Source organism: Gambusia affinis, linkage group LG07, assembly GCF_019740435.1.
Source record: "Gambusia affinis linkage group LG07, SWU_Gaff_1.0, whole genome shotgun sequence".
Lineage (NCBI taxonomy): Eukaryota > Metazoa > Chordata > Actinopteri > Cyprinodontiformes > Poeciliidae > Gambusia > Gambusia affinis.
The window spans coordinates 13,906,809-13,934,647 of NC_057874.1; the positions used below are offsets into that span (position 1 = coordinate 13,906,809).

At 37.4% G+C, this 27,839-nt stretch overlaps 1 protein-coding gene across 5 annotated transcripts; it reads left to right on the top strand.

The window, feature by feature from the left end:
- elmo2 (engulfment and cell motility 2) lies at positions 1-27,769 on the top strand. Of its 5 annotated transcripts, none has more exons than XM_044120953.1 (22): positions 1-181; positions 5,167-5,269; positions 5,688-5,728; positions 6,630-6,702; positions 6,790-6,840; positions 8,843-9,012; positions 9,155-9,254; positions 9,636-9,787; positions 11,537-11,615; positions 14,903-14,938; positions 15,283-15,333; positions 16,432-16,554; positions 17,004-17,123; positions 17,231-17,335; positions 17,424-17,532; positions 19,040-19,176; positions 21,954-22,117; positions 22,193-22,305; positions 22,392-22,499; positions 22,624-22,706; positions 22,798-22,875; positions 24,550-27,769. In XM_044120953.1, the coding sequence occupies exons 2-22, from the start codon at positions 5,192-5,194 to the stop codon at positions 24,748-24,750; spliced, it is 2,172 nt and encodes a 723-aa protein (XP_043976888.1). In that variant the 5' UTR covers positions 1-181; positions 5,167-5,191; the 3' UTR covers positions 24,751-27,769. The 5 variants fall into 5 exon arrangements, with proteins under 5 accessions (XP_043976888.1, XP_043976887.1, XP_043976889.1 ...); XM_044120952.1 differs by having other exon boundaries at positions 2-181; positions 5,141-5,269; XM_044120954.1 differs by having other exon boundaries at positions 2-181; positions 5,141-5,269; positions 9,636-9,781.
- The last annotated feature ends 70 nt before the right edge of the window (positions 27,770-27,839 follow it).

Consider the following 27,839-nt stretch of genomic DNA (forward strand, 5'->3'; position numbering starts at 1 on the left):
GAGGACGATGTCGGTGTGAGCGCACGCACATGCTGAAAAGAACAAGGGTCTGCCTCATTTGCAGACGGTGACATTTAGATCGTGGCCCGCCTACAAGGCGTGGAGTCGTGTCTCCTTTCCACAAGTCTCTCACTGGGGACAGAGGGATTACCGGGTGGACCATAGATGGCCCGGACACGGGGTGAGTAGCACGGATGAATGAAATTAGCCCGTTTGTACGGTGTGATTAAACCCAGAAGGGGGGAAGCTGAAAGGCATCATCTGCCTCCTTGACGAAGCTGCATCTTGTCAGCAATGGAGGAGCGGACAGGCTAAAATGGATGACTGGAAACATGAGCCGCCTTTTGAAGAATAACGCTGCTGCTCACTGTAACAGCGAGTATAGTGAGCAACAGCATCACTTTCACACAAAGAGAGACGATATCTCATTCTGAATGCCTGACAGAGAGGCGAGTTGTGATTGATTTCTCCACTGAACACAAGCAAACCTTTGCTGCACCGCTCTTTGTGGTGATCATTGATCCAGTCAAGGCTGGTCGATCACCTGTAATCGATCACACCCATTTTCATAACTTCAGTGGTGCAAGATTTCTAAACAAAGAGGTGTTATTTGCGCGTTTAAGAGGACTGTCTTAATCAGATAAAGTTGGCAAGTATTAGGACATGAAATCAGCTGATGTTGCGCTGTAGGCAACTGACTCCAACTGATTCCAATACATCTTCTCAAGTGTAGATATTACAAAATAAATACATAAAATAAAATAAATGTACCTCTTACCAGAGCACCGATCTCGTAATAAACAACATACGGCCAGAGGGGGCGCAGCTGCATCGTCTAACTTTTTTATAGGAAGTTTAGGCGCCCCACTCTACAGTTTTCTCTGTCTGTCAGAATCTCTTTATATCCAGACCCCTCGAGGAAAGCCCCCCTAGCACATTTCTTTTTAAAGGAATGCTAAAATGGCGACAGAAACATCCGGGCCGCAGTGAAAAGCAGCTGGTGGGGGACAGAGCAAGTCTTTTGAGTTGAGGCCACACTGTTCAGATTTCCTTTCAGTCTGGAGCTCCCGGGCGATTGTTGCTAAGATACCGCAACAGCGCGTGCAGACAAATTAATATTAACGGGTCGGAGAAAAGAAAACAAACATGGCGGAAGCCCGGAATCTAGTAACAGAACAAAGAATGGAAAAAAAAAGTTTCCATCACTTTAGTTTGTGGGTTGTGATCTTGAGGTTAGGGAAGTTATTGTCCAGAACCCGCATAACAGCTTGACTGACTGTACAGTTTAAAATAACGCAAAGCTTTACTCATTATACAGTGCAGTAATTAAGTATCTTCCCGCCTATTCACAACATGCCTAATATTACATCCAAAGTAATAAACATAAACATATAACTTTTAGAAAACCATTAACAAAAAAGGTTGAAGTTGTTGAAAATAAATATTAGTCAGACGTTCTTAAACTAAATTAAGTAATATAATCAAATATTATATTGCAGAATTTAAATGTAGGCTATATCAAAGACATACATTATATCTTTTTTCTACTATGGTCAATTTGTCACATTTAATTGTTGAAATTAAATAAATAATCCTGGATGTATTTAAATTTTAATCAATTTAGATCAAAATGGGCAGCTACCACTGGAGTGAGAAAAGCTGTGGCTCCTGCTTGTTTTCCTGAGAATTTCTAACCTACTTACAGGTTATTAACATTAATACCATATTGCTATTTCAAAGTGCATTAATATCATTCTTGTGAGTATGGACCTTCTCTGCCTTAGCGTGTAGAATCGCTCTAAGTGATAAGTGTAGTTTTATACTCATATGCGACATAATTCTATGCACCATCGTGTACAATGCAGCACTGTGGCAGCAGAATAAACGAAAACTTTGAGACAAACTGGGGAGAATATTGAGAAAAGCAGTACTCTGTCATCCACAATATTGCAGAATTGCTGCAAGGAAGGACAACAAACATTTCATCAGAACTGTTCAAAACCGACCAGTGCTGCAGGTGAAAATGATTAATGGTTGTGATTTGATCTGAACTTACCAAACTTTTAGCAGCTTCTTGTTATGGTTGTCCAAATTACTTACACCTCCTTATTTTGCCTTAAAACACTTGACAGATCATTTGTTGGTAATTGCATTTAATATTTAGATGCAATTAACTTGAATGCTGTTAATAATATTAAGTAGGGTTGGTAATAAACACTCCTTAAAACAAAAAGAGCCTTCAGTGTCACTCTCACTAAAATTATAGGAAAATGACTTTGCATTCTTAATACTACATTCTCTCTTGAACCCTGTCACTCACTACCACTGTTGACAGAAAGTATATTTTCCTTTTGTCTAGAAACTCTTTTTATCGGGACTACGTAAGCAATGTGTTGGCTCTTAGAGACAAAATTGAAAAAGGATAGAGTCAGCTCTTGTGCTATGAAGTCAAGATTAGTAGTGAGGACAAATTTTCCCCCACTCGCCCAAAACAATCTCTATTGGAAACATCTTGTCTTCAGGATTAAGGGAAGAAACAACACAAAATTGTGGTATAAAGACACAACACAGTTTATGCGGCAGTTGCTATTAGTAGTAGCTTAGACAGTTATACCAACCAAAGGGACTTTGGGTATTGTTTGTAAGCATAAGGTTTATCAGATAAGAAAACAATTTACATTTCCAATAATTAGTTGTAGCAACATTATTTTTTGTTATTTGTGTCAGAGCCAAATGAAGGACATAACATTTTACTCTTATGCTAGTGTTTTAACTTTCTCTCCAAACGATAGGTCATGAGAAAACTAACTAGAGATACACTAAAAGACTTTGAATGGCTTGACAAACTGTCTTTGGAATGCTGTTTGATGGCTACATTACTGCATTGTAGTTTAACTCTCTGTGTCCATATATGCTAGCTGCATGGACTTTATAAACAAACATGTGCATCCGTTCAATCTTTGCACATCTAAACATTCAGCCTCAGATGGGGGTGATGATGTACTGCTTTCTAAACCGTCTTCTCAGAGGAGTAGAGAAAGAAGAGATCTGAGAAGAAGGAATAAAGTCATTTCTCACCAGAATATTAATGGAGTTTTTGTATCGTTCTTGTTCCTGTGAGATAAATTATTCACACAGAAAAAAACAGCAGGGGTTTCCTCTCTATATTTGTTGTATGTTTTTTTCCCTTGTGCTCATGGTCTGATCTGTAGTTTATCTGCCGTGTTTGGTTCCAGCTTAGAGCATTTGTTGTTCCTGTTTGTACTCGTAGCCAACCCGGTCACAAACATTTGGGTTGCACGTAGACATCCGCAGAGACCCGTAATGGAAAATAGTGGGTGGATGATGAGTTGTCACACAGGCTTCGCAGTGAAGTGGATAGTGGAGTGGACTAGGAATTATGTAGGTGACCTTAAGAATGATACGGAGAAGAGTGAGACATAACCAATCATTACATGGCCTAATACAACATATTGTGGTAACATAGTTGTTTGGAGAAATAGGAAAGTGGAAGCAACAGTGCTGGTTTGAACCATAGCAAAAACTGGAAGGTCTAAACTGAATTTTAGCGTTAGCAAATTACAGTTTGTGTTTTTTAATTTTCCCTGCTTTGTTAAGCCTCCAAGCTAGCTGACAACATCCACTTGAAAAATTATGTTTAGCCTTGAAAGTTATTTAGAGAAACAATTTATCTTTTAATTGCAGCTAACTCTTATATTTGACATTGATTACATTTTTGTGTCTAGTGTAGATAAGAAGACATTTCTGTTGAAAATTAAATTTTTTCAAGTAGGAATCTGAATTTAAATTTTCTCTTTAGTGTCATTTACTGCTATGATTTAAAGCACTTGTGTTGTATATCACCCAGTGTTCATCTGTTATGCTTTGTTGTGACAGATAACACAGAGAGCACACTTCAGTAGTCCCATGGCTCGGAGATATGGAGATCAAAGCAATGCTTGTTATTCTAGACTTGACAGCTTGAATTTTTATTCCAACTTTCCAGGATGTTTTTATCATGTGGAGCTGGTAATGATGCTGGATTCACAAAAGAGCAAAAATACCTTTAGGACATTTTTTTTATTTATTTCAAAGTGGATCAAAAGGCAAGCTTGTCAGACAGCTCAATCACTGTAAACTGGCAGGTGAGGTTATTTATAGAACAAATACCCAAACTCCTTATAAAGTTCGTGGTGCAGAGCTTAATCATACTGCATCATTGATAATTCTCTGGGGATAATACCCAGCAGTGCGAAAAAAAAAGTATTTTCAAATGAGCCATACAAAGTGTTTATTTTATTTAATCCTGAAACCAATCCATTTGAAGAACAGCAGTTTCTCCTCTCTGTTCCAGAAAACTGTTTTCTAATCATCAGCTGAGCCTGTCATCTTTTATTTTGTGTTCTCTCCTTTCCTCCCTCTCTCTGTCAGAAAAAAACCCAAACCTACTTATTTGTGCCAAAAACCTGGTCTCTGTTGTTCTCTTCTTTCTCATTTGCTGCAAAGCTGTTGTTGGAGATTGGGAAGTAGGTTTGTTAAATATAAGCAGTAATTAAATGTGAGCACTGAAAAGATGCTTTGCCTCTATTAGAGATGCACAGATTCTGGTTTCTTTTTAAGAATTGTTATATAAAAAGATGTAATAACATTGAAAATATTTTTTCCAGCCTTGTTGATGTTTGTGTGGTTCTTAATTTTGTGTATTATTTCTATTAGGATCAGATGCCACATGATACTGTGGCATCTGACCAGTCATGTAAAGTTATGAATTTAAAACCAAGACAAAATGACTAGAGTTGAGATTTGAGATGGTACTTGGCACTTATATTAACAATAAGCAATTTTTTTTTTTGTACGACTTGCCAATCCAATTTTGAGTGATTCAGATTTATTTTAATCTAAAATCTAGAATGCATACAAGAGAAAAAGTATGTAATTTTGAAGCTATAATAAAATTTAATTACCAGATTATTGCTTGTTCATACGTCGAGGCATCTTCCTAACCGCTATCTGATTTCTCTATTAAAGTGCATCAAGGTCTGTGTTGTCAGTTTCCATTCGGTGTTATGACTACAGTTTACGAAGCCATTGATGAGCTGGTGCTAATTCTCCCAAAATCTCTGTTGATGCTGATCAACAGGGATTCTTTCTTCTTTTTTCCTGTAGGGTGCTCTAACCACAACACACAGGTATGCCACCCCCGGCTGACATTGTGAAGGTTGCCATTGAGTGGCCCGGTGCCAATGCTCAGCTTATAGAGATGGACCAGGTATGTAGTAGAGAGAAACTTTAAATGCCTCTGTTAATTCTTTGCCTTAATCTGCAAATGGAAAGTAATTTTAGTTAAGCTATTTCTGTAAGTTTGGAAAAACCTGATTTAGTCTTACTTAGTTATTCTAAGTCATTCTTATCATGACTGTGTGGGGACTATGGCTCAGCGGTAGTCATCTTGCAACCGGAAAGTTGTAGGTTTGATTCTAGGCTCCTCCTATCACATGTTGATGTGCACTTTCACTTGCACTTAACCAAAGCTGCCTACCAATTTGTCTGTAAATGTGTGAGCAGTTGTGAGTGTAAATGGGGAGAGTGTTCAGTATTACTGGAAGGTTTGGTATAAAATCAGGTCGTTTACCATGACTGAGACAGATTGTTCTGTTTTATTCATTCATTGTGTTTTGCTTTTGCAGAAAAGACCCTTATCCTCTATAATACGGGAAGTATGTGATGGGTAAGAATGATCTCCTTTAATTTTTTATTTTACTTTTTCCAGATTATTTAAAATGGGTAAATGTTGTAGTCTATTAACTAAAATTGTCAAAATTGCAAAATAGCTTTTGTTTTTTGCAAAGGTTTTAATTATCCATTCGTTTATGTTGGTTGAGCATGGGGCCAAATTTAGGATGGTTGTCATTATCACAGTAATAACTGTAATAAAAATCCTTTCACTTTGACATAAAATATGAATAAAATACAAAAGCCATGAGCAAAATGTCAAATTTGTAAGGTATGGTATGTGGTTTACTGGTGGAGTATTCTTATGTAAAGACAAAGTTTCTTTTTTTTAGTTGCTGGTTGAAGAATAAAGCACCAGCAGCCAGTGAATACAAATGTTGCACCTCTACCTTTGCTTAAATTCAGATTTAAATTTTAGTGGGTTTTCTGTTTAGTGTTTGATAAATTCTGGGTTATATCCCTTTAAGACTCAAACATCTCTTACTGTATATCCCCATATTGTAAAGTAGATGTTTATGCTTTCATTTATCATTTAGGATTCTTTTCTTTGTACTTTAGTAGTGTGGTAAAAATGTACAACTTTCTTTTACATTTTTCCTACCAATCCACCTCTGAACATGCCTGCATGTACCCACTGCCTCCCTCTGCCACTGGAAGCTGAAAATCCTTTGCACTTTTACTGTAAACTCCCACTGAAAACTCCCTTCACAGTTGCAGTTTGCCTCTCGTGTAAATACATTTACCGGAGAGAATGGCCTGACTTGGCCAACCTTTTGTTCTCGCACTCTCGAGTATGCTGTGCTCTCTAACAGTCACACATTTCGCTTCTTGCAATTACTCGCTTAAAATCAATATTAATGTGTATTAACTTTATCTCTCTATATTTGCACACTCAGGTGGTCTTTGTCGGGCTCTGAGCAGTTTGCTCTCCGTTATGCTGATGGTCCTCAGCTTTACATCACGGAACAGGTTTTGTTCTTTGTTTTTATTTCCCACCACATTGTGTTAAAGCCACAGTGAAGCAGTATTGACCCTAAGTTGCCCTTTATTTTTCAGAGCCGTGGTGATATTAAGAATGGGACAATCCTTCGATTAGCAATTTCCCCAGTAAGTTTGATTTGTTTCCACAAGCGGTGCTATAAATTAAGCTCCTTACAAATGACCTTAGAAGAGATTCCTTAGAGAAGTTTTGACCTACATAATGTTGTCAGAGCAATTGTGTTTAAGTGATTCTTTTGATTCTATAGGTTCATCAGTAATGAGGATGGGTGTGGGTGTTGAAGTAAAAAAAATGTGATCACAGTTAATTCATGATTTAACAAGGGAGATGGGATGGAAGAGTAGGGATTGATTACAGCCAGTTAAGTTTGGATAGTTTTCTTTTTATTTTAATAAATAAAGTCAGGGTTTGAAAACTATATTTTGTATTTACATCCGATCAGAAACATTTAAGAGTGGAAAAAAATAAATTAAACAACAGAAGTCTGTAACGGCTGAAATATTTTTTCACAACCATGGAATTTGTTTTGAATTTGTTAGAAACTGTTTAACATACACTTGGATAAAATATTAATGATAATAATTTATTATGTTATTTTTGTTAACCAGTGGCCATTTCAAGATTTTTCCCAGACTTTACTTTAGACTGCACTTGAAAATCTTCAATCACTGGCAAGTCCTGCAAATTATACCTTTACCAAGTTAGCGTGGCGCGAGGGGCACAGTCTGCTTTCATAAAGTTAAGAGGAGTTGAGGACGTCTGCCGTGTTTAATAGCACTAGTCACCGTCTCTCTGTAATCATGTGTGATTACCTGCCTTTTTTAATCCCGCCCTGCATCTAAGTGCTCTGAGAGTGAAGCTGATACCTCTGCCTCCAGTTTAACAAAGGTGCTGAGGATTGCATTCCAGCTTACTTTTTATTTTTAGATGCTTTAGCTCCTCTTTCCACACCAGTTTACTTGTCAAGTTCACTGCTATACTTTGGGATTCTGCGAACGTTCACAGAGCGATTTGGGCCAAGCCGGAAGAAAATCTACCAGGAGGGAAAACATGACAGATAGCTACAGTCTGTATGCACAATGGAAAAACTGTGATCAGGAAAACCAGCTAAACATGAGAGGGCACAGTGAACATAACCAAGCACAAAGATAAATCAGAGAATGTAAAGAATAAGACAAAACTGAAACAGAAATCTCTAAAATGTACCAAAAGAAGTAAATATTTGACGCAGAACCATAGTTCCTGGAAAAGGTTCATGCAGTAACAAACTGACTTCCAGAAAATGGCTTCTTGTCTGAACTTAACTGTTTCTACAGTCAGAGCAATACGTAATATACAACAGTTTAAAACAATGCCGGGTAATGGTCATAGAAAGATGATAAGTAAGAAAAAATATTTGAAGCTTACTGCAGGGAACTGCAGCAAAAGACATTGGGATATTGGGTTCACAGAGTTTCCATAACAACTGGCTATTTTAAGGCTTTTATAAATGTCTTAAGCAGGGGTGCCAATAATTGTGGATGGTGCTGCAGTCATTGCAGGGGTGTCTTTGTCCTCTGCTACATACAATATAAAATAAAGTCCCATAGATAAGTCTCCTGCAAACCAATGAGATAAGGTAACAACCCACCTGTTTAGGATTGTATTTGAAACGTAATCAATTACAAATTTATTGATGGAACTTGACTTAATGTCGTGTTTTGATTGTTGGTTCTATGTTCCCTTACAAAAATCCCATGAAAATCACATGTGATCACATAATCCACCAAAAAATCACATGTTTTCACACGTGATTTTCATGTGATCACATGTGGAAATGTGTGATTCACGTGTGATTTTACCACGAAACGTTCCAAAATCACACGTATTCATGTGCTTTCACATGTGATTCACATCATTCGCATGTAAAATTTGTGTGAACCACATGTGATCACATGTGAAAGTCACATGAGATTTTCATGGGATTTTTTTGTAAGGGCTGCATTATGTTTCTGAGTTTGATTTGATGTAAAGCACTTTGAAATGGCTTGCTGCTGAAATGTGCTATACAAATAAAATTTGATTGATTGATTGATTGATAGTATCAGTGAATGTTTTCACTTTTACCAGGCTCGTGCTGCTCGTCAACTCTTGGAGAGGATCCAGTCTCATGGTATTGATGCTCGCCTCGAGGCTCTGAAGGAGCTGGCAAAGTTGTCTGCAGATCCGACTTTTGCTGCAGAGTTCATAAATATGGAAGGCATAGGGACTCTGGCTCGGCTTGTTGAGAGTGGCACGCAGTAAGCATTCATTTCAACTGTTGAGACCTAACTCCCTTCATGTTTCTGAAATCTGTTTGTTTTATTTTTACTTTGTGCATATTTCATTTTTAAGTCTCACCTTCTGAGAAATCCTGGACTAATTGTGAGTTTTCTCTTCAAGTTTTGGGGAAATGTTGGCCTTCACTCTCACTGCGTTCCTGGAGTTGATGGATCATGGCATTGTATCCTGGGATCTGATCTCCCTCTCCTTCATCAAACAGGTGCTTCCTCTATTTAACAAACATTTTATGTTACTCATGGCAATTTTACACAAACTCTGTGTATATGTTCACTGTTTGCGACTTCAAGGTTCGTCTTTCTTTCTCTTTTAATTCCCACTGCTGTTTTGTGTGATTCTTTGCTCTTCCGTCCGTTTCTCTCACATGCCGGAAATGTGTGGGTGATGTTGCCTAGTAATTCAGGATTTTAATCTGCTGCAGTGTGCATGCAAATAGCTTTCCTCAGTGAACCGCTCTGCAGCCTTGAGACTCACTCAAAGGAAACTTCTTTATGAAGTTTTCTTGTATAAAAATGTTTGAATTTTGTCTTGGTTTACAGTTATTAGCTTTTTAACTTTATGCATTGCTTCTGCATTTCCTCAGATTGCAGGTTATGTGAACCAGCCCATGGTGGATGTGTCCATCCTGCAGCGCTCCTTGGCCATCCTGGAGAGCATGGTCCTGAACAGCCACAGTCTCTACCATCGCGTGGCCCAGGAGATCACCGTGGGACAGCTCATCGGGCACCTGCAAGTGTGAGCACACACACATGCACAGGGGCTTCCTGCACTCTGTCTCGGGGGGGAATGAGGGAAAAAATGTTCTAACATGAGTTGTGTAATAAAACCGATGTAAAAGTACGATTAGGAGTGACACCAAAGATAAGAATCTTTTTAGACGAGAAGAGACAAACTATATAAGTTTGGTAGAACTGGGGGTGTAACGGCTCATGTAAACTACCAGAGTACAGAGATGTCTCCTCTGTATCCTCTCCATCTCACAGAGAGATGAAATCAGAATGAGTCACAGGTGATCACTCCTCTCATTTAGAAGCAAAGATTTGTTTTTATTGCTTTTTTAAGTGCCTTAACTGAGAATGAGTACATTAAGCTACTGTATACAGCACTTTAAACTAAACTAGTGCAGGAATGATGGTAATGAAGACCTGCTGGAGGCCATAGACCCACATGCTTTTTTCAGTCGGTTGTTTGCAGAGTGCATTTGAGTTTCCAGTGCATGAAGCATTTGGAAGAAAGAGGTATGGCAAGCTGGGTTGTTGTATCTTTCTCATTTTCACCCATTACTTGTCATGTAACGTGGGCTTAGCAATGCCTGGTAGAGTGGATGTTTATCACACAAGACCCAAAGGAAATGCCACTAGTTTCCCACAAGCGCCACAAAGTTTTAAAGCAATTTTATACCAAGTGAATAAGCAAATATTTATTTTAGCCTATTTATTATTTGTTATTTCTGCATAATTTAGTCTTCTATTCCACGTGTATTTAAGGTTATTATTGAAATACTTTATTTTGTTCTAGTTTTGTTATTAGAAACAGACTTATTTGACATGTGGCCTATAGTTCTCTGCTTAGCTTATGTCAAGCAAATTTAATTTGGCTTATTTGTACAGCATCAGATTTTAAAAAAATGTTATATGAAGGCACTTTACATAAGAAATGGGTCCAATTCATATGCAGTTATTCAATTCAATTCAGTCTATATGTATAATATAAACTGTATAATTCACAATAAATATTGAATGAAGGCACTTTAAAAAAACAGAATCATTGATCTTACATACATTCGAATTTATCCTATTTGTTATCCAGTACATTATGCTCAATTAACCATTGAAAGTATTCTATCAATGTATTGATACAATCCATTGATTGTTATGAAGAATCAGACTCCAGTTTGGTCTGGATTCTTTTTAAACCAAGCCGGTACATTCCGATTCACCGCCTGTAGTCAGCTCTATATCCAGTTACATGCATTTCAATTTGACTCTGACTATAAAACAGTACAATCAGAGCCTGTTGATCTTATCTCGATCAATCTGAGACTGAAAACCGAGGTGATAGCTGTACCGTTACACCCCTAATAACTACTTTTACTCTTTTCTTTCTAATTTCTGGCTTCTTGTCCCTATCTCAGTGGTTCTTCTTTAAAAAAACAATCTTGAAAAAATCTCCTCTTAATAATAACAAATTTTGGTTGTATTTTTTTGAAAGACTGCCACAGGTCTATATGTGAAGAAGATTTCCTGTTTTAGGAATTAGACACTTGCAGCACCTTTTAAATGGTGGTTTTGGTTCTTCGGTTGCAATAAATTTCTACTAAAACAAAATCTTGATGTCAAAGCGAAGCTTTTCTAAAAGCCTTCATCAGTCCCTTTTTTGTAGTCAGAGTAGCTGCTAGCCTAATTTTTATTTTTTTAAAGATCCTGTATATTTGTGGAGCATGATGCTTCTAACTGGTTGTTGCAATCCTGGATATTTTCTCAGGTCAAATCAGGAAATCCAGACCTACGCCATCGCTCTCATCAACGCTCTTTTCCTGAAGGCGCCAGAAGACAGACGGCAGGTCAGTGAACTGCTCTCAGCAGCATCGGCTGCATTAGAGAGAACGACTGGATACTTACTGCTGTCATTACTTCATGCTACAAAGCCATCTATACATAGACCTCTGTTTCTTTGCTGCTATAGAGCTGCAGACATTCGCTCACAGTAGCTGCTAATATTTGCTAATATTAGTTTGAGCTAGATTAATTGAAATACGTTTGTCTGCAAGTGTTTACATTGTGATTTCTGTTTGGTAGCGACTGCTGTATTTATATAATCACTTACAACAGCCCTCACTCCCCTTTAAAATTTACATATTCGTTTTACTGCAGACTTTTCTGTTAGCTGTGATTGTTTTAATTAGAGATGCACCAATCAGGCTGAAATGGAGGTTTTTGTTGAGGTTTGACATATAAATGTAGACTTTCACTAAGTCCGACATATTTTTCCAAATTATTATTCTACATAGAAAAGAAAAAAGGTTCTTTGATAGAGGTAGATATTTTAAAGCCAACAGAGAATGTAGAAATTATATATATATATATATATATATATATATATATATATATATATATATATATATATATATATATATATATATATATATATAATTATATATTCCCATTTATCATGAACACATACAGTTCATGATGTATGTGAACTGTACTGTTAATTATGATGATTTTCTGCTAACAGCTAATGAAGCATCTTAAGATTAGAATATTATAATCATACAAATGACAAAGACATTTCTCGTATAAAATTGTGGGTGTGATAATGAAAAGTATGTTTAATACCTGCTTATAGATTATGTTCAAGTCTCATCGGACCCCATATTCTAATTTATTCGATCCTAAAAAAAAGCCATGCTGTTGGTAAGTGTGTCTTTAAAACACAAAATGCTGGGAGTTCTCTGTTGTAATGCATTTTGTGGATAAGAAAAAAGTTAATTTTATCAAGGGAAAATCTGGGTGATTGATTGGTGCATCTATAATTTAGATTTAATAAAATAGTGAAAAACTAAAATTTTTCTGAGATCACTAAAATAACATTTTGTTGAGTAACATATTTCAGCTAAATTGCAGAAAAAAATAAACTTTTGTTAGAAGCAAAGACAAATAGGCCAAAACAAAGACTGTTATAAAATCTAATTTCTCTGCATGATGTTTTTCTGTGGTGTAATAACATTTAGCAGTTAATTCTGTTCTGCACTGCAACTTTGTATCCTTTTTTTATGTTCTTTTACTTTGTTTTATATCTTGTTGAAGTAATTGATAACATAAAGTAATGGGGAAGACTTAATTAAAATGCCAGTAAATACAAAAACAATAAACTTGGTTACTTTAAGTACTTTATAAACTCATATGTAGTTAAAGGAATGGTTTATTTTCTAAACAGTCCAATTGGGCAACGCTTTATTTAACTGGTGGTGAATAAGACTGTCATAACATAACACGTGTCATGAACATGAGTAAGATCTGACATCAAATTGTTATAAAAGTATTACTGATTAAACTTTAGCGTTAATAACATAAAGCTACACAAGTTTTAAAGTTTAATCAGTAATACTTTCATAACAAATTTATGTTAGATCATAATTTATTGATCAATGTCAAGTTGTCATAAGGAAGACACTTTGAAAAATGTCAACGTTTTATTAAAAGTGTAATGATTTACCGAATAACACTTTATGACAACAGTCATAAATTAATGAAGACTTACTCATCTTCATGACAGGTGTTTTGTTTATTACAGTCTTATTCACAACCCGTCAAATTAAGTGTTACCCACAATTGTTTACAAACATACAACATAGCATGTCTTTGTATATGACATACTGCTAACGTGCTGGGATTTTCATGCACAACCATCTCTCAGGGTTGCTCAGAATGGTTATAAAAAAGAAATAAAAATGAGCAGCAACACTCCTTTTTTTTGATGCCAGATGTCAGAAAATAATGGGCAGAAATGTAGAATACCATCCCACAGCTGTGTAAACCTCGGAGCAAACAGCAGCAGAAGACCAGACTGTGTGCCTCTTGCGTCAACTAAGAACAGGAAACTCAGGCTACAATGTACACAGACTTACCACAAAAACACATGTGATTCATCTCAATAATTTTTAGAATAGCATTGAACAAAATAATTTTATAAAAAAAGCTTGTCTTTTTCTGCTTACCTGTCACAACTCAATTCACATTCATTCTTTCACACTCGTGGCAACAGACCATGAGCAGCAGCAGCAGTTCATGATTGCAGAGGGAGCTTTAGGCAGAAATCACTACCAGTAACATCAAAACCAGGAAAATCATTTCAAATTATATTTTAAATAAGCAAAGATATTAATTTGGCAGTGGCTCCTGGATTACATGAATCAGGGCTAAAGAAAATCCTGAAATAGAGGAAATCATGTATTCAACCGGGTTCTGAGGTCAGATGTTAGTTATTGATATAGTTATGGAGGGCTGCGCGGTGGTACAGTTTGCAGCTCTACTGTCTTGCAGGAAGAAAGACCTGAGATCACACGGATCCCTGAGGCTTTACTGCATGGTGTCTGCATGTTCTCCCTGTGCATGTGTAGGTTCTCTCTGGGTACTCTGGCTGCCTTCCACCAACCAAAAACATCATTGTTAGATTAACAGGTCTCTCTAAATTTGCTTTCTAAATTGTGTGCATGGTTGTGTGTTTCCCTGTGATGGGCTGGCGACATGTCGGGATAGGCTCTATCTCTGGTTAAGCAGATGTAGGCAGTGGATGGATGGATGTTTGATATGGAAGTGGATTTGATTTTATGTTAGAAAGGATGTGTGGACTTTTTTTTCATGCGCTGTTACTGACCAGTGGAGGGCGAACTGAGTCAGATTTGGTGCCTGAACAAGAGGAGAGGGACTAGAGTACAAATGCGATTTGACTCTCACTGCTCAGCTTGTTGTATTTCCAACCAAAAATAAACAAAACAAAACAAAAAAACAAATCTCGCTCTAGCTATTCTTTAAAACTGAGATTACGTTTTATTTTTATTTCTTCATATTTTAGGTGTATGTCCCTTCCATTTGTGTGTTTTTTATGTGATAAATAAAACAGAGTCATGCCTATTGATTTTTATGACAGGAGGGAGAATTATCTAGATAAGCGCAGTATGTGCAGGGTACACCAGCTGCCATCACCAGCCTGTTTTCTCATGTGATATGAGTCATCTTCGTATTCCACTGCATGCTTGTAATGCCTGAGTCTCACGGTCCGTGTGTTTGCACTTTTTGTTTCCATTACTGTGGTACCCATTCCCCTCCTCCCTGCACCCACTCATAGGAGGAGTATACTAACCCACTGGAGCAGCACCTCACTGTGAGTACCCGTCCTCTCAGCTGCTCATGCCGCCCCATAGCCCTTCTCCTCCCTCACTTCGCTGATCTTTTTGTGTCACAATCAGCCATAACATAATCTGATCATGTAAATATATAACTGCAGCTTGTTGCTGCTGCAGGCAGACTCTCCTAGCAGAATCATCTTAGACCACGTTAAATGTTATTTTGCAAGTCCATGCCATTCAAACCGCTGATATAAATGTAGATTTAGAATTTCTAATTTTGTGTTGGTGTACTTCTGTGAAGTTTCTTCTCTGCAACTTTGCTGTCTTGTAAATCTTTGTCAATTATTTGATTTTCTTGTTGACTTGTGTGTATCCTCAGGAAATGGCCAGCACTTTGGCTCAGAAACACCTGCGGTCCATAATCCTAAATGTAAGTATTAAACTCTTTGTTGGAATAAACACATGAGAGATGTGAGGAGTTCAGTGTTCTGGTCTTATTAAATACAGCCTACAGTAATTCTGAGCATCCAGCTTCCTCAAAATCTTTCCTGCGACTAAAAGTTTGTTTCTGGAAAATCGAACGCTTCACTCACTCGGAAAGCCGAGACCCAAAACCAGTAAATGTGATACGGCATCGAGTTCATGAAGTGGAAAATAATTTGCTCTGAAAATGATTTCTCTTGGCACTTGTCAGGAAAGACCTCCCTGAACTGGCTGTAAATGTCATCGACAAGAGAGCTGCGCTCCAGTTTCCGGGAGAAACTCAAACTTTTCTTGGAATGAAACTTTGTGATTCTGAACACTTTTAAATGAGCCATAGTTACCTGAAACAATACAATGTGTGTCACTTCCCTCCAATCCCTTGAGTCACTTTGCACTTCTCATGGATAGTGTGAATACAAAGAACTTAAATTATATATATATATATATATATATACTTTCAAGAGTGTTCATAGCACCTGATATATATATATATTTTGTCATATATATATATATATATATATATATATATATATATATATACTTAAATGGAAATAGGTTCAGACTATTAGAGACTTTCTTAGATTTCAATGAGATCAATTAACCAGAATTTTAATGATTACATATGAAAGGAAATGTTTGTCTATTTTAAGAATGAAATGAAATAAGATTAGCATTCAAAGTAGGAATAAACAATCAAAAGCCACTAAAAATGTTGTTTTCTTGTTTTCATGTTGTTTTCAGTAACCTCAACTGATACTTAAGTACAACATCTGTGTACTTTTAAGACCTACTGAGCTGGTCTTAAATAAGTGCAGGTTTCTAATGATTTGTGGTCTAATTTTAGATTTATTTATCTCTTTATGTTTGATGTCAGTATATCACATTAGAAATAAAACGCAGTGATCTTTGTGGCTGTAAATAAAGGTTCCCAATATACAATTTTTTTTAATTAATTAGAGTCCAACATTGTGTATTGTTGAATTTTGTTTGCAGTTTATAGCAGGAAACATGAATGTTGTAATTGCTGTGGCTCTTTGTCTTTTAGCACGTCATCAGGGGAAATCGTCCAATCAAAGCAGAGATGGCACATCAGCTGTATGTTCTACAGGTGTTGACCTTTAACCTTTTGGAAGAAAGGATGATGACCAAAATGGATCCCAATGACCAGGTGAGATTTTCCAGCAAAATATTTACCATTCATATTTACCAAGACATGTTCTATAGTCTTCCTAAAATGCATTTAGGCACCACTAAATGCTCATGAATGTAAAAAAAAAAGCCGGCAGACAATCTGAAAAGCCATGTAGACAATCTGCCGTTGCATGTTAAAATGAAAGCTGTGGTTAATTAAATGGGAGTGGGTGCATGCTGCGAAGGTTTAATAGACACATCTTATTATGTGGGTAGCACACTTGCTGATAAATTTGCTTTAAGTGCAATCAGCAGACCGGAAAATGAAGCCTTTGCCGTTTTTGCCAGTACTTGCTGCAAGCCATCTGCTCATCGCTGATTGACCCATCTACTTTCTGGCTTCTTTGTAATTTTGGTGCTATCATGGTAAATGTTTCCCTCTTTATGCTGATAAGCTGTTAACATGCTTGTTTTTTCCCGTCTCAGGCTCAGAGGGACATCATTTTTGAGCTGCGTAGAATTGCCTTTGATGGAGACACTGATCCCACCGGTACAGAGAAGAGGAAAGCAATGTACACCAAGGACTACAAGATGCTCGGGTTCACTGTGAGCTCGCTCTGCAGATTCCACTAGATACACAATCAGATTCAAACAGAAAAACCAAAGTGTTGTTTTCTCTTTCTTGTGCCTCATTATCTCTGTCTGAAACACAGAACCATTTGAACCCAGCCATGGACTTCACCCAGACTCCTCCTGGGATGCTGGCTCTGGATAATATGCTTTATCTGGCCAGGGTTCATCAGGATACTTACATCAGAGTCAGTTCTGGCATCACGCATGACTTTGACCTACTAAAGGAGCTGAAAAGCCTGGCCGCGCCTTAACTAGTCTTTCTATTTATGATAGATCGTGCTGGAGAACAGCAGTCGGGAGGACAAGCATGAGTGTCCCTTTGGCCGCTGTGCGATTGAACTTACTCGAATGCTGTGTGAGATTCTCCAGGTTGGAGAACTGCGTAAGTGGCTTTGTACATCTGACTCTGGGTGTGAAAAGTGTGCTAGGAGAGAGAGAAATAATTAGAAGTTGTGTGTCTGATTTCTCAAATTTTGTAAAGCTTGTCAATATTCATTTTAATTGGCCATCCTTAGAAACCATGAAGAGTATCATAATAATTCTTTACAAGCTTTCTGCACAAAATGAATCTTTACTCCTAATAGTAGAATTAAATAACGATGGCAGCCTAGAGTTACAGGGATTTCACTTTCTGCATCAGAAATTTTGCAGACGCATTAAAGTCCTTCAGTGCTTTGCGGTACAGGGATATATAGAAATGAAACGCCTCCAAACAAACGCACAGCAAATCTCATTTACTCTTCTACCACAAAAACTGTAACTCAGTAACTTTTTTTTTTTGTTTGTTTAGCATGCCCCACATAAGAAGACATTCAGTATTTTTCTACAACATCTATTTAGAATAAATAATATTTTGTTCCACTTAAAATTTTGAGAAAAAAAGCTTTAGTGTGCTCTTCTGTGTTACTTACATATCGGATTGTTAAATCATACATGTAATTTATTGTAACTTTAATATTCTTAGTATCTTTTCTGTCATAATTAGTAAATAATTATTTCATATCAGGAACGGAGGGGGCAGTAAGTGTTACACATAGGACTCCAAAACTATTAAAACAAGGACAACACTCCTGCAGAAGTGACATTTGAAATGGTTTTTATTAATAATAATAATAATAATAATAATAATAATAATAATAATAATAATAATAATAATAATAATAACTTACAACACTCTTCTGAACACTTAAAGACACTTTACATTAATCAAGTAAAATTATGAACAGAACACTATATACATCAAATAAAATCATTAAACTGGCTAGCACTGCACATCATTCTAAGTATATTTTTCTAAGGAATGTCAACCCTTTCATTTTTTGTTAAGATTTCCAAAGGGCTGCCAGTACTTGCAAACCCAGCATATTTCATGACAGACTGAGGGGAAAAACAACCGTATTCTTGTTTTCTTTTGCTGTCTGGCAGCTTGAAGAAAGCACCAGCATCTCTTGACATGCCTCTGTTGAAAATACAGTGCCATCCTTGAACTTTCTTGCACATTTTAAGCTTCCTGTGACTGTGTCAGTATCCCTCAGTAACAACTTGTCAATCCAGCAGTGGTGTTAGCGCAACCCTTTTAGTGGTTTGGTGTGTTCAGTGCACCAAAAAAAGAGATTGATTTATTTTCAATTCACTGATTAGGACTGCCAAAGAATAAATTGGCTGATTCTGGTCACCTGGAGATTTTTGCCGGTGTCTCTGCTCCTAACGCAGCAACAGCAGGGCCAGCAGTCCTGGCAGTTTCAGGGCAAGATCAATGCAACAAAGTGGTTACACTTTACATGCTGATGATGAGGTTGACCAGTGTGTCTGTGCTTCCCCGGCATCTAATTTCAGTGCAGCATCTGGCCAAACTCATGTTTACACATTTGACATTGCTTTCTGTTTAGCAAACGAGGGCTGCAATGATTATCACCCCATGTTCTTCACTCATGACCGCGCGTGGGAGGAATTCTTCTGCGTCTGCATCCAGCTGCTTAATAAAACATGGAAGGAGATGAGAGCCACGGCGGAGGACTTCAACAAGGTCTGAGATTACAGAACCCTCGTGTTTATATCCAGATGCACACATCAAGTTTTTATGCCTAAGCTTCCCAAAACAAATCTTAAACCATATGGAAACAGCTTATTTACCCGCAGCGCTCATGGAAACCTTTACAAACAGAGCAAATTTGATTTGTTCCTGTTTATTTTATTCGTCTGCTAATTTTAGAGGTGAGGTAATTAGCACCTTTGGTTGCCATGTACTTTAAACTGCCTCCTTCCAATTATCTGGCTCTCCCTTTTTATTTGGCCTGAAACCAATTTGTGCTTGCTACACGCTTTAAAAAAAAACTGAATCAATGTGGATATTAATATAAATAATCATGAGTCATCCATAAAGAAAAAAAAACATATTCACTGACAAAAAGTGACTGTTGTTAAGAGTCAAGAACATGTCCTCCAACAGCAGATGTAGTTGCCAGTTTCCTTTAATTATTGGTGCACAACATGACAAAAATGGACTTTCCTGGACGAGTTGAACTTCATGACCCGCATGGTAGCCCTCACGTAATTGGTTCCAACACCGACCCACAGTGACATCTGCACACCGCTCATGCAGAGCAATTATATGGTGCGACTGCTTAATCTCATACAGACCCACAATGTGACCCCTATCAAGCTCCATCAAGTGCTGATAAAGCTGTATAATTTGTCTAGGAGGCATCTTCTGTGTCCAGTGACCTTCACTCTCAGTTATTATGACCACTAAACACTCCAAAATCTGCCTCATAACACAATTTGTCCATGCACAATGCCACCACTCATGCCCACTCTAAACTCGCATTTTCACTCCAAAGAGTCATTTACACGTCCATCGCTGGCCTGCACTAATGGGCAGACTGGGAGATTAATGTTTGGGCCAGTGAATAATAAGTCCTGTATTTTAGTAGCAGAATCTCACTTTGAAGACAGTAGCTTCTGTTTCAGAAGAAAATTACAATTTGCTTTAATAGTAAAACAAAGAATCTAACAAGAAAAATATAGTGATCAACAATTTATACATTTCAGTGGATTAGGGCTGGGCCAAAAATCCTTCATTGATTAATAAAAGGTTTTATTTATGAAGATTTGATTATTGTAAAATCTGGATTTTTTTTTTTCTTTCACTCAATTCACTCTGAGATGCTTGTATTAAAAGATGAATGATCAGAAATGGTTCACCATATGGTAACCATATCACAAAATCATCTTTGTTTCACAGTTATCTTAGTCCCTAGATAGACCATGGATGTCCAAAGTGTGGCCCAGGGGCCATTTGTGGCCCTTAGACTGATTTTGTACGGCCCCCAACTACAATTCAAAAATGATACAAGTTTGATCTGTAGATGCAGATGAAGACTTATAATTTGTAATCAGGGTAAAAATTGTTACCAACATTATTTTCTTACATAGGAAAATGTAAAGTATAACACAAAGTATTCATATTTATGTAACCAAGTTTTAACAAAAGGGAAAAACCAAGTTTATCCAGAGACTTTTACTGAAAAGGCAACATTGCTGCACCCAAATCAGCTTTTATTCTTTTTTAAAGAACGTGAGCCAAATCCTGTTCCTATTGCTGAAAGTAAATTTACTCAGTCGAGCCCAAAAGAAACTGAAAACTAGATGTCTTTCTTTTCATACAGCAAACAAGCAAAATTACGGTAGTAGCAAGCAGTTAGTTTCTGCCAAAAAACTCGAAAATTTGGGCGTAATCTCAGAAATGTTCTAGAAAAACAAGGGAATTTGCTACAAAACATCATAAAATTTTTAGATTAATATTATAAATCTTTTTCCAAAAAATCCTGTACATTTCTGAATTTCAAATATTAAACATTTTCTTTAGAATTTTTTTCTAGAAAATTTTTGAATTTTTGGCAGAAATCTACTCCTTTTTTTCTGGCCCTAATGCACCACTGTAAAAATCGTTTTCAAGTTTTGGATCTACATCGGCTACTTTATCTGCTTTAATTTAGGTTGTTTCTTTTTTTTTTGGCCGTTGATTACTTTTGAGTCTGTAATTTTGGCCCATGTGGGAAAAAGGCCGGACTCACCTGCCCTTGACTGAAATAACTGAAAAAACCTGTGGGATGAGCTGAGAGGAGAACATGAGAGAAATCAGGACTGCAAAGATCTTTATGAATGCTCAAACCCCGTTATATTTTATTGGACAGGAATAAATTCTTTCTTTTTGGTAAAAAAAAAAAAAAGATGGTAAAATGAAGGGTTACAGGTGATGTCCTTATGAACAATTGTTTCTTAAACTGTGAACTTTTTTCTCCACTGAATAAATGTGCTGAGCAGAAGTAAGGCCATTTTGTGTTTATGGTTTTGCATACAGGATTGTGTTTCCCATCTGTTTAGATACAGATTAACACACCAGTGAGTTCGCAGCTGGATTACTACATATTTACATGATTACAGTGAGAAAATGACTTGATAATTGTACACCTCTTATTAAATTGCATTTTTCAATTCTAGTATCAATTTTCTGCTTTTGGTCCAGACCAGTAATGTTAGATGAGCTTTTTATAGTAACCGAATGAGCGCCTTGTGAAGGTGAACGCTGGTATTATACCTGCAACATGTGACACTGTTAAGTTCAATACAGTAAAAAGGGATATTTGAAATAATTATACCTAAAGAATCACATTGAAACACTAATCTAAAGAGTTCACATGCATCTGCATTATCCCAGCTTTTGAGCTTTACATTTTTCTTCCATCAGCCCTCATTATTTCTGAATGTGTGTCTGTGTGTGTGTGTGTGAACGTTGCCCAGGTGATGCAGGTGGTCCGGGAACAGATTACCAGGGCTCTGGCTATGAAGCCGTCCTCCATAGACCAGCTGAAGAACAAGCTGCGAGGCCTGAGCTACTCTGAGATCCTGCGTCTGCGGCAGTCAGAAAGGATGAGCCAGGACGACTTCCAGTCTCCGCCCATCATGTCAGCCTCAACCTTTGCTACATTATTCATTTGTGTTCATAGTTTTCCAGTTTCTCATGCTGTGTTGTGCTGCAGAGAGCTGCGGGAGAGGATTCAACCCGAGATCTTGGAGCTCATCAAGCAGCAGCGGCTCAACCGGCTGTGCGAGGGAAGCTGCTTCCGTAAACTGGGAAACCGTCGAAGACAAGGTACCGAGAGGAACGCTGCAGACATTTGTTTCTCTGCACAAAAGTGTTGCTTTTATTGATTATTGTATATATATATTTTTAAATAGAAAAGTTCTGGTTCTGCCGATTATCTCTTAACCACAAACTTCTGCACTACGGGGATTTGGAGGAGTCCCCTCAGGGTGAAGTGCCTTTTGAGTTACTGAGTGACAAGAGTAAGACACACTTTTGTTTGTTTCTGTTACTTTTTGTATTTTTTAAGAAAACATAAAACAATTCTTTTACATCTGGCCACAGGATAAATTTCTCTAATAATTACAAATGTTTTTTTCTCTTCAGTCCCTGTCTCAGATATCAAGTCTGTGTTAACAGGAAAGGACTGCCCTCATATGAAGGAGAAAAGTGCTCTAAAACAAAACAAGGTGGTAAAATGTTCATTTATATTCATTTCTAACACATTTTGCTGACTCATGACCTTGCAGTATTGTTGCTGAATTTGTTTCGTTCTGTCAGGAGGTGCTGGAGCTGGCCTTCTCCGTCCTCTACGATCCGGACGAAACGCTTAATTTTGTTGCGCCGAACAAATACGAGGTAAGATATTTGCAGGCTACGTCTGTGTGTTCACAGGTTTTTGCTGCAGTGTCTGAATTGTGGATGAGATGAAATAATTGAACCCTGTATTCATTTCTTGGATTTCGTCTGCTGGCCTTGGCTGGCTGCAGCAATGTTTTGATATTGACTGATTTCTCGTTAATCTGAAGACAGTCAGGCTGGTTCACTGATGGTTTTGCATCTACAAAGTTCACATAAGCCTGAATGTCCATCTTGATTCCAGGGTTCATACACAACCTGGAAAGGCATGGAAACATCTGACTGTTGTTTCCAGTGATTTCCATGTCTGAATAAGTATCAAAACAGGCAAGGGGGATATCAAATCACTGTTCTATTCTCAAACTTTACTTCTTATCGCATTTTCCTCCCTTTGTTCCTTCATTCCTTCATTTGCTGTTTCCTTTCCTCCTTTTATTCTCTTTTATTCCTTCCTTCATGTTACATTTTGCAACAGCACCGAGACCTATAGAACGTTGAGCCTAGAAAAGTTTGCATTTTTCCCATGAAGACGGTGTAAGAACTCTGTAATTGACAGAGCCTTTTTTTGCACACTTTGCTAACATTTAGATGGTGTTTCATGCTTGTATTTGGAGGAAACTCTGCCCATATTTATCTAAAGTTGGTAAAACGAACAGCAATACTTGAGCCGTGACATTAGTGTGAAATGTGCCACGACCTCTGGGGGCTGGATTTACTTTCACCAAGGAGTACAAACTGGAATTAAAATAAAAATCACTGTTTCTGCACCGTTAACTTTGTTGACTCAGGTGTACTCGGGTCTGATTGCTCGAGCGAGTGGCCAGAAGCTCGGCTGAAGAAGAGAGACCAACAGATCCCATAAATAGTTTCACAAAGCAAACGGCGTACGATAGAAACCATTTACTCATTCTCAAATGCACACAAAGGATTCCAGTAGACAAAAAAGCAGAGGACATTCAAAGCTTCTGCTGACATGCCCAGGTTCAGCTCTCCAAGCAAATTGATGCAAAAAGAAGTCATCAAAACCCTAAAAGGAAGTCATTAGACCTACACCAGTAGTTTGCTGACATTAAAGTAGATGTCTGACCAATCTAAAAAGGACAGCACAAGTTTACGTTTCATAGGAGATCTGGAAGGGGACAACCACATGCAGCATTCCTGGACAGGAAGCTCATGCCAACCATGAAACATGGAGCTGGAAGCATCGTACTGTGGGGGTGCTCTTCTCCAACAGGATCTGGCAGTCTCACCCTCGTAGGTTGCAGTAAACCCTTAAAACATCTCACACCTCAGAGCGTAGAGTTTGGTTGCAAGTGTCTGAAGTTATTTCAACCAAAATTGTGAGGCTAAATAACTTTTCCCCTCACTAGAAAACACATCTTTCATTGCAATCTTTTGGGAAATAAGGTGAATTTTTGTTGTGTGAATTCAGTAAAATCTTTCTGTTCCAGAACAAAAGATATCAGGCATCAATATTTGAACATCTTTTGATAAAAATCTAAATGTTTTGTTCTAATTCGCTCCCATAACAGTGAATAATCTTAGAATGATTCCCATTCGCAGAGCTACTTGGGTCAGTAAATGTGACTGTGAAGAATCCTCACTCACCGAAACTCCTCTGCCTGTGTGTGTGTGTGTTGGCGTGTGTTTGTGTTTCTGTGCCCACATGTTCAGTATTGCATCTGGACCGACGGGCTGTGTGCGCTGCTGGGCAGAGAGATGGGCAGTGACCTGACACGCAGCGACCTAGATACCCTCATAAGCATGGAGATGAAGCTCCGCCTCCTCGACCTTGAGAACATCACGATCCCTGAAGCCCCGCCTCCAGTGCCAAAGGAGCCTAGCTCTTATAACTTCACCTACAACTACAGCTGAGTTGTGCGTATGCTTCTGTGTGTGCTCGAATGCCATGCATGCATGTATTGATAAAAGATACGTTTACTCATCTGTTGATGAATTTAGCTGCTTATATTTATAACAGTTGATTTTGTTTTCCAGAACTTTAAACACACACGTTTAAGATGCAGTACGGTTGTCAGACTTAAAGAAATAAATGTGATAATAGCTTTACGGTGAGGCCAGAGGTTAAACTTTGCTTAACAGTTGAGAACCCCGACAGCATCTTCCTCTCCTCTAATTCACAGGCAGAAATTCAACCGGAGCTTTTAGTTTTTCAGTAAAATGAAGGCGTTCTTGCTAAGTCAAGCGATGTGTGGTAGCCATGGCAACTGGTAATGAAGGGGCTACACTTTCAGTTTAAATGTTTAAAATGAGCTGTGATACTGCTCGTTCCTCCACTTGTACAGTAAAATACAATCAGCTCTACACCTTTTCTCCATTATTGCCTCATTAATATCAAGTTATCAACATACAGGATCATAAATAAGATGGACAGCTTTCTCTGTAGCTGCCTGTTTCTGCTATGAAATGAAATGTTCATGTGCCAGAGAACTTTTCTGACAGGGATTAATTTTTGTCGACTATAAATATCAGGACTGGCACAAGTCCAGGTGCTGAATCTGCTGATTCAGAGCCCAAATTGGATCACACAAACAATCAAAACCGGACTAAATTTGGTAATTGTTCCTGGGGGAGGGCTGGTAGTAAATAGTTACCAGCTCAAAGCTGAGTTTACACACCTGGTGTCGCCGATCGCTGATGCTGCCTGAATTAACTTCTTTCTCACATTTTTCTTGGCTGCTCTACAGTATCAACTCACAAAAGGGATTCAATTAGCTTCAGATCTTTTTGTGTGTTCATATTGGTTCCCAAACTGTGGTACAAACACCAGTAATGATTCAGTCATTCTAAAAAGTTTTAGTACCCTGGGAAACTGGTTTTTATGAGCTTGGTCACCGTATTTATTACCAATATAACGTGGTGCAGGATGTTACTGCACATATGACAAACCTGCTTGATGCAGTTGTAACAAACATAAAGATATTTTAGCAGACAACATTTCTGTGTATGAAATAGAGATTCACCAATAAATCTACCTGATACCAATCTGATAAAGTGGTATCAGCCAAAAAAACCCTAATTCCTCCAGAGGTTAGCCAGAGTAATACATAAATTACACAGCATGAGTTTATAATATACTTCCATAATTAACAGTTTAACAGAGTTAAAAAGTATTGATATATTTTGTCAGTTATCTGTTGCGTATAAGAAAAAAAGAGAAAACATTTCTTATGGGTAAAGTACTTCAGTATTTGATATCAGGTGACTACAACTACATCTTGCTGGATATAAAGTAGGTAAAGATGGTTTTTAATATAAATGCTATGTGGTGTTGTGTTTTCGCAACTTAAAGCATGGCGTTTCAGCTTGCATCATAAAAACGTACCTTACATTGCTTAAATGAAGGAGGCCGCTTATTTTTGTTCTACCTGTTTAGTAGTTTAACACATCTCCTCTCACTGCACAGACCAGGGGATTTAAGGAGCTTCTCTGCAATCTACTATTGAAACTCTGCTAGATTTTCCAGTCCAATAAAACTCAAACTTTCCAAGAAGTGAAGAAATCTAGTACCGCTCATTCATCACATGAACACATAATTGTGTTCTTTATATTTAGCAGTGTTGTCATTTTCAATTTTCCCGTAGTTCCTGGTTATGGTCTTTTAGCTTGTGAGCCGATACTCAGCACTGCTACTATTTGTTAGAGGTCTAAAGAATTGTATTTTTGTAAATGATTTTACCTTCTTGTCATTAGATAGTAACTATAACTCTCTGTATTCTTTCCAGTATTTCCAAGTTTAAATATGAGTTTTTACAGGCTTCTTTTCCCCTTAGCAATATTAAAATGAAGAATACATTTCTAAAGATAAATAGCACAAAGAAGCAGAATTATTCTATTTTACATATAAAAGATGAACATTCTCATATTTTTACCTAAGTTTTTACCTAAGTTTGAAAATCTGATTTATATCGGCAAACAATTTGCTATAAGTTGCACATACACAGCGCTGAAGTGTTTATGTCTTTTCAATTTTCCTCTGAATTCAGATTTACTAAATGAACCCCTTGCTGCATCAAAGAACATGTCAATGTTCAGATTGCAACCCCAAACTCAGAATGTAAACATTTATCGTGTTTACGATGATTTAAGTCTGTGAAATTAGACTTTTATAATGTGAAGGAACCCTGTGTGTTTTTGCATTCAGCATGCTCAGTATACACTGAAACAAATCCATTATATTGTTTTTTAAGGGCACCATCACTAGGACCTACTGTAACTAGGATGTCAACTTGTATCAATAATCTATGTTGCTGTTGATGCGAGTGGGAAAAGCAGAATTCAGCTTGTTTGTGATTTGCTTCGTTCCAATTTGTTTTTAATCTGATTTTGGAAATTCAAGGGGTTTAAAAATGGGTTGTGGCTCCGAGAGTTTCTTAAAAGCTGTACATCTTCATCATCTGAACATGTGCTGTACAAAAGATGCAGCGTGCTCCAGGCCTGTGTGTTTACCAAAAGCTTTTCTAATTATAGTGAATTAGTGGAAAACAAGCTCACTTGCTCTTCCTTTTATTAATTCTGCCTAAAGCATTGTTCTCTAAGCTCTCTGAGCCTCCATACCAGCCCATAATCAAACCAGTAACTGAACCAGTTGACGATGTTCCGGCATCAACTTTTGTTGCAAAAATAACCATTATCTTCTACAATAAGTCTTGCCTTGAATGAACAAAAAATTGAAATTTTTAGATCCATTAACTGTTTTTACATGACTTACTTAAAAATGTATTTACACAATGTAGTGCTACTAAAGAATGAAAGAGTTATATAAATATTTGAATATGGTATGCATATAGATCATTCTATGTATATACAGTAATGTCTTGCCTTATTGAAGAGTTGTATTATGTTTTGTGTGAATAAAGAAGTCCTAACTGATGCTCCACGTGTCGATTCTTAACACAGAATTACATTGAATTGTGTTAATGTCTTTTAAACTTTCGCACATT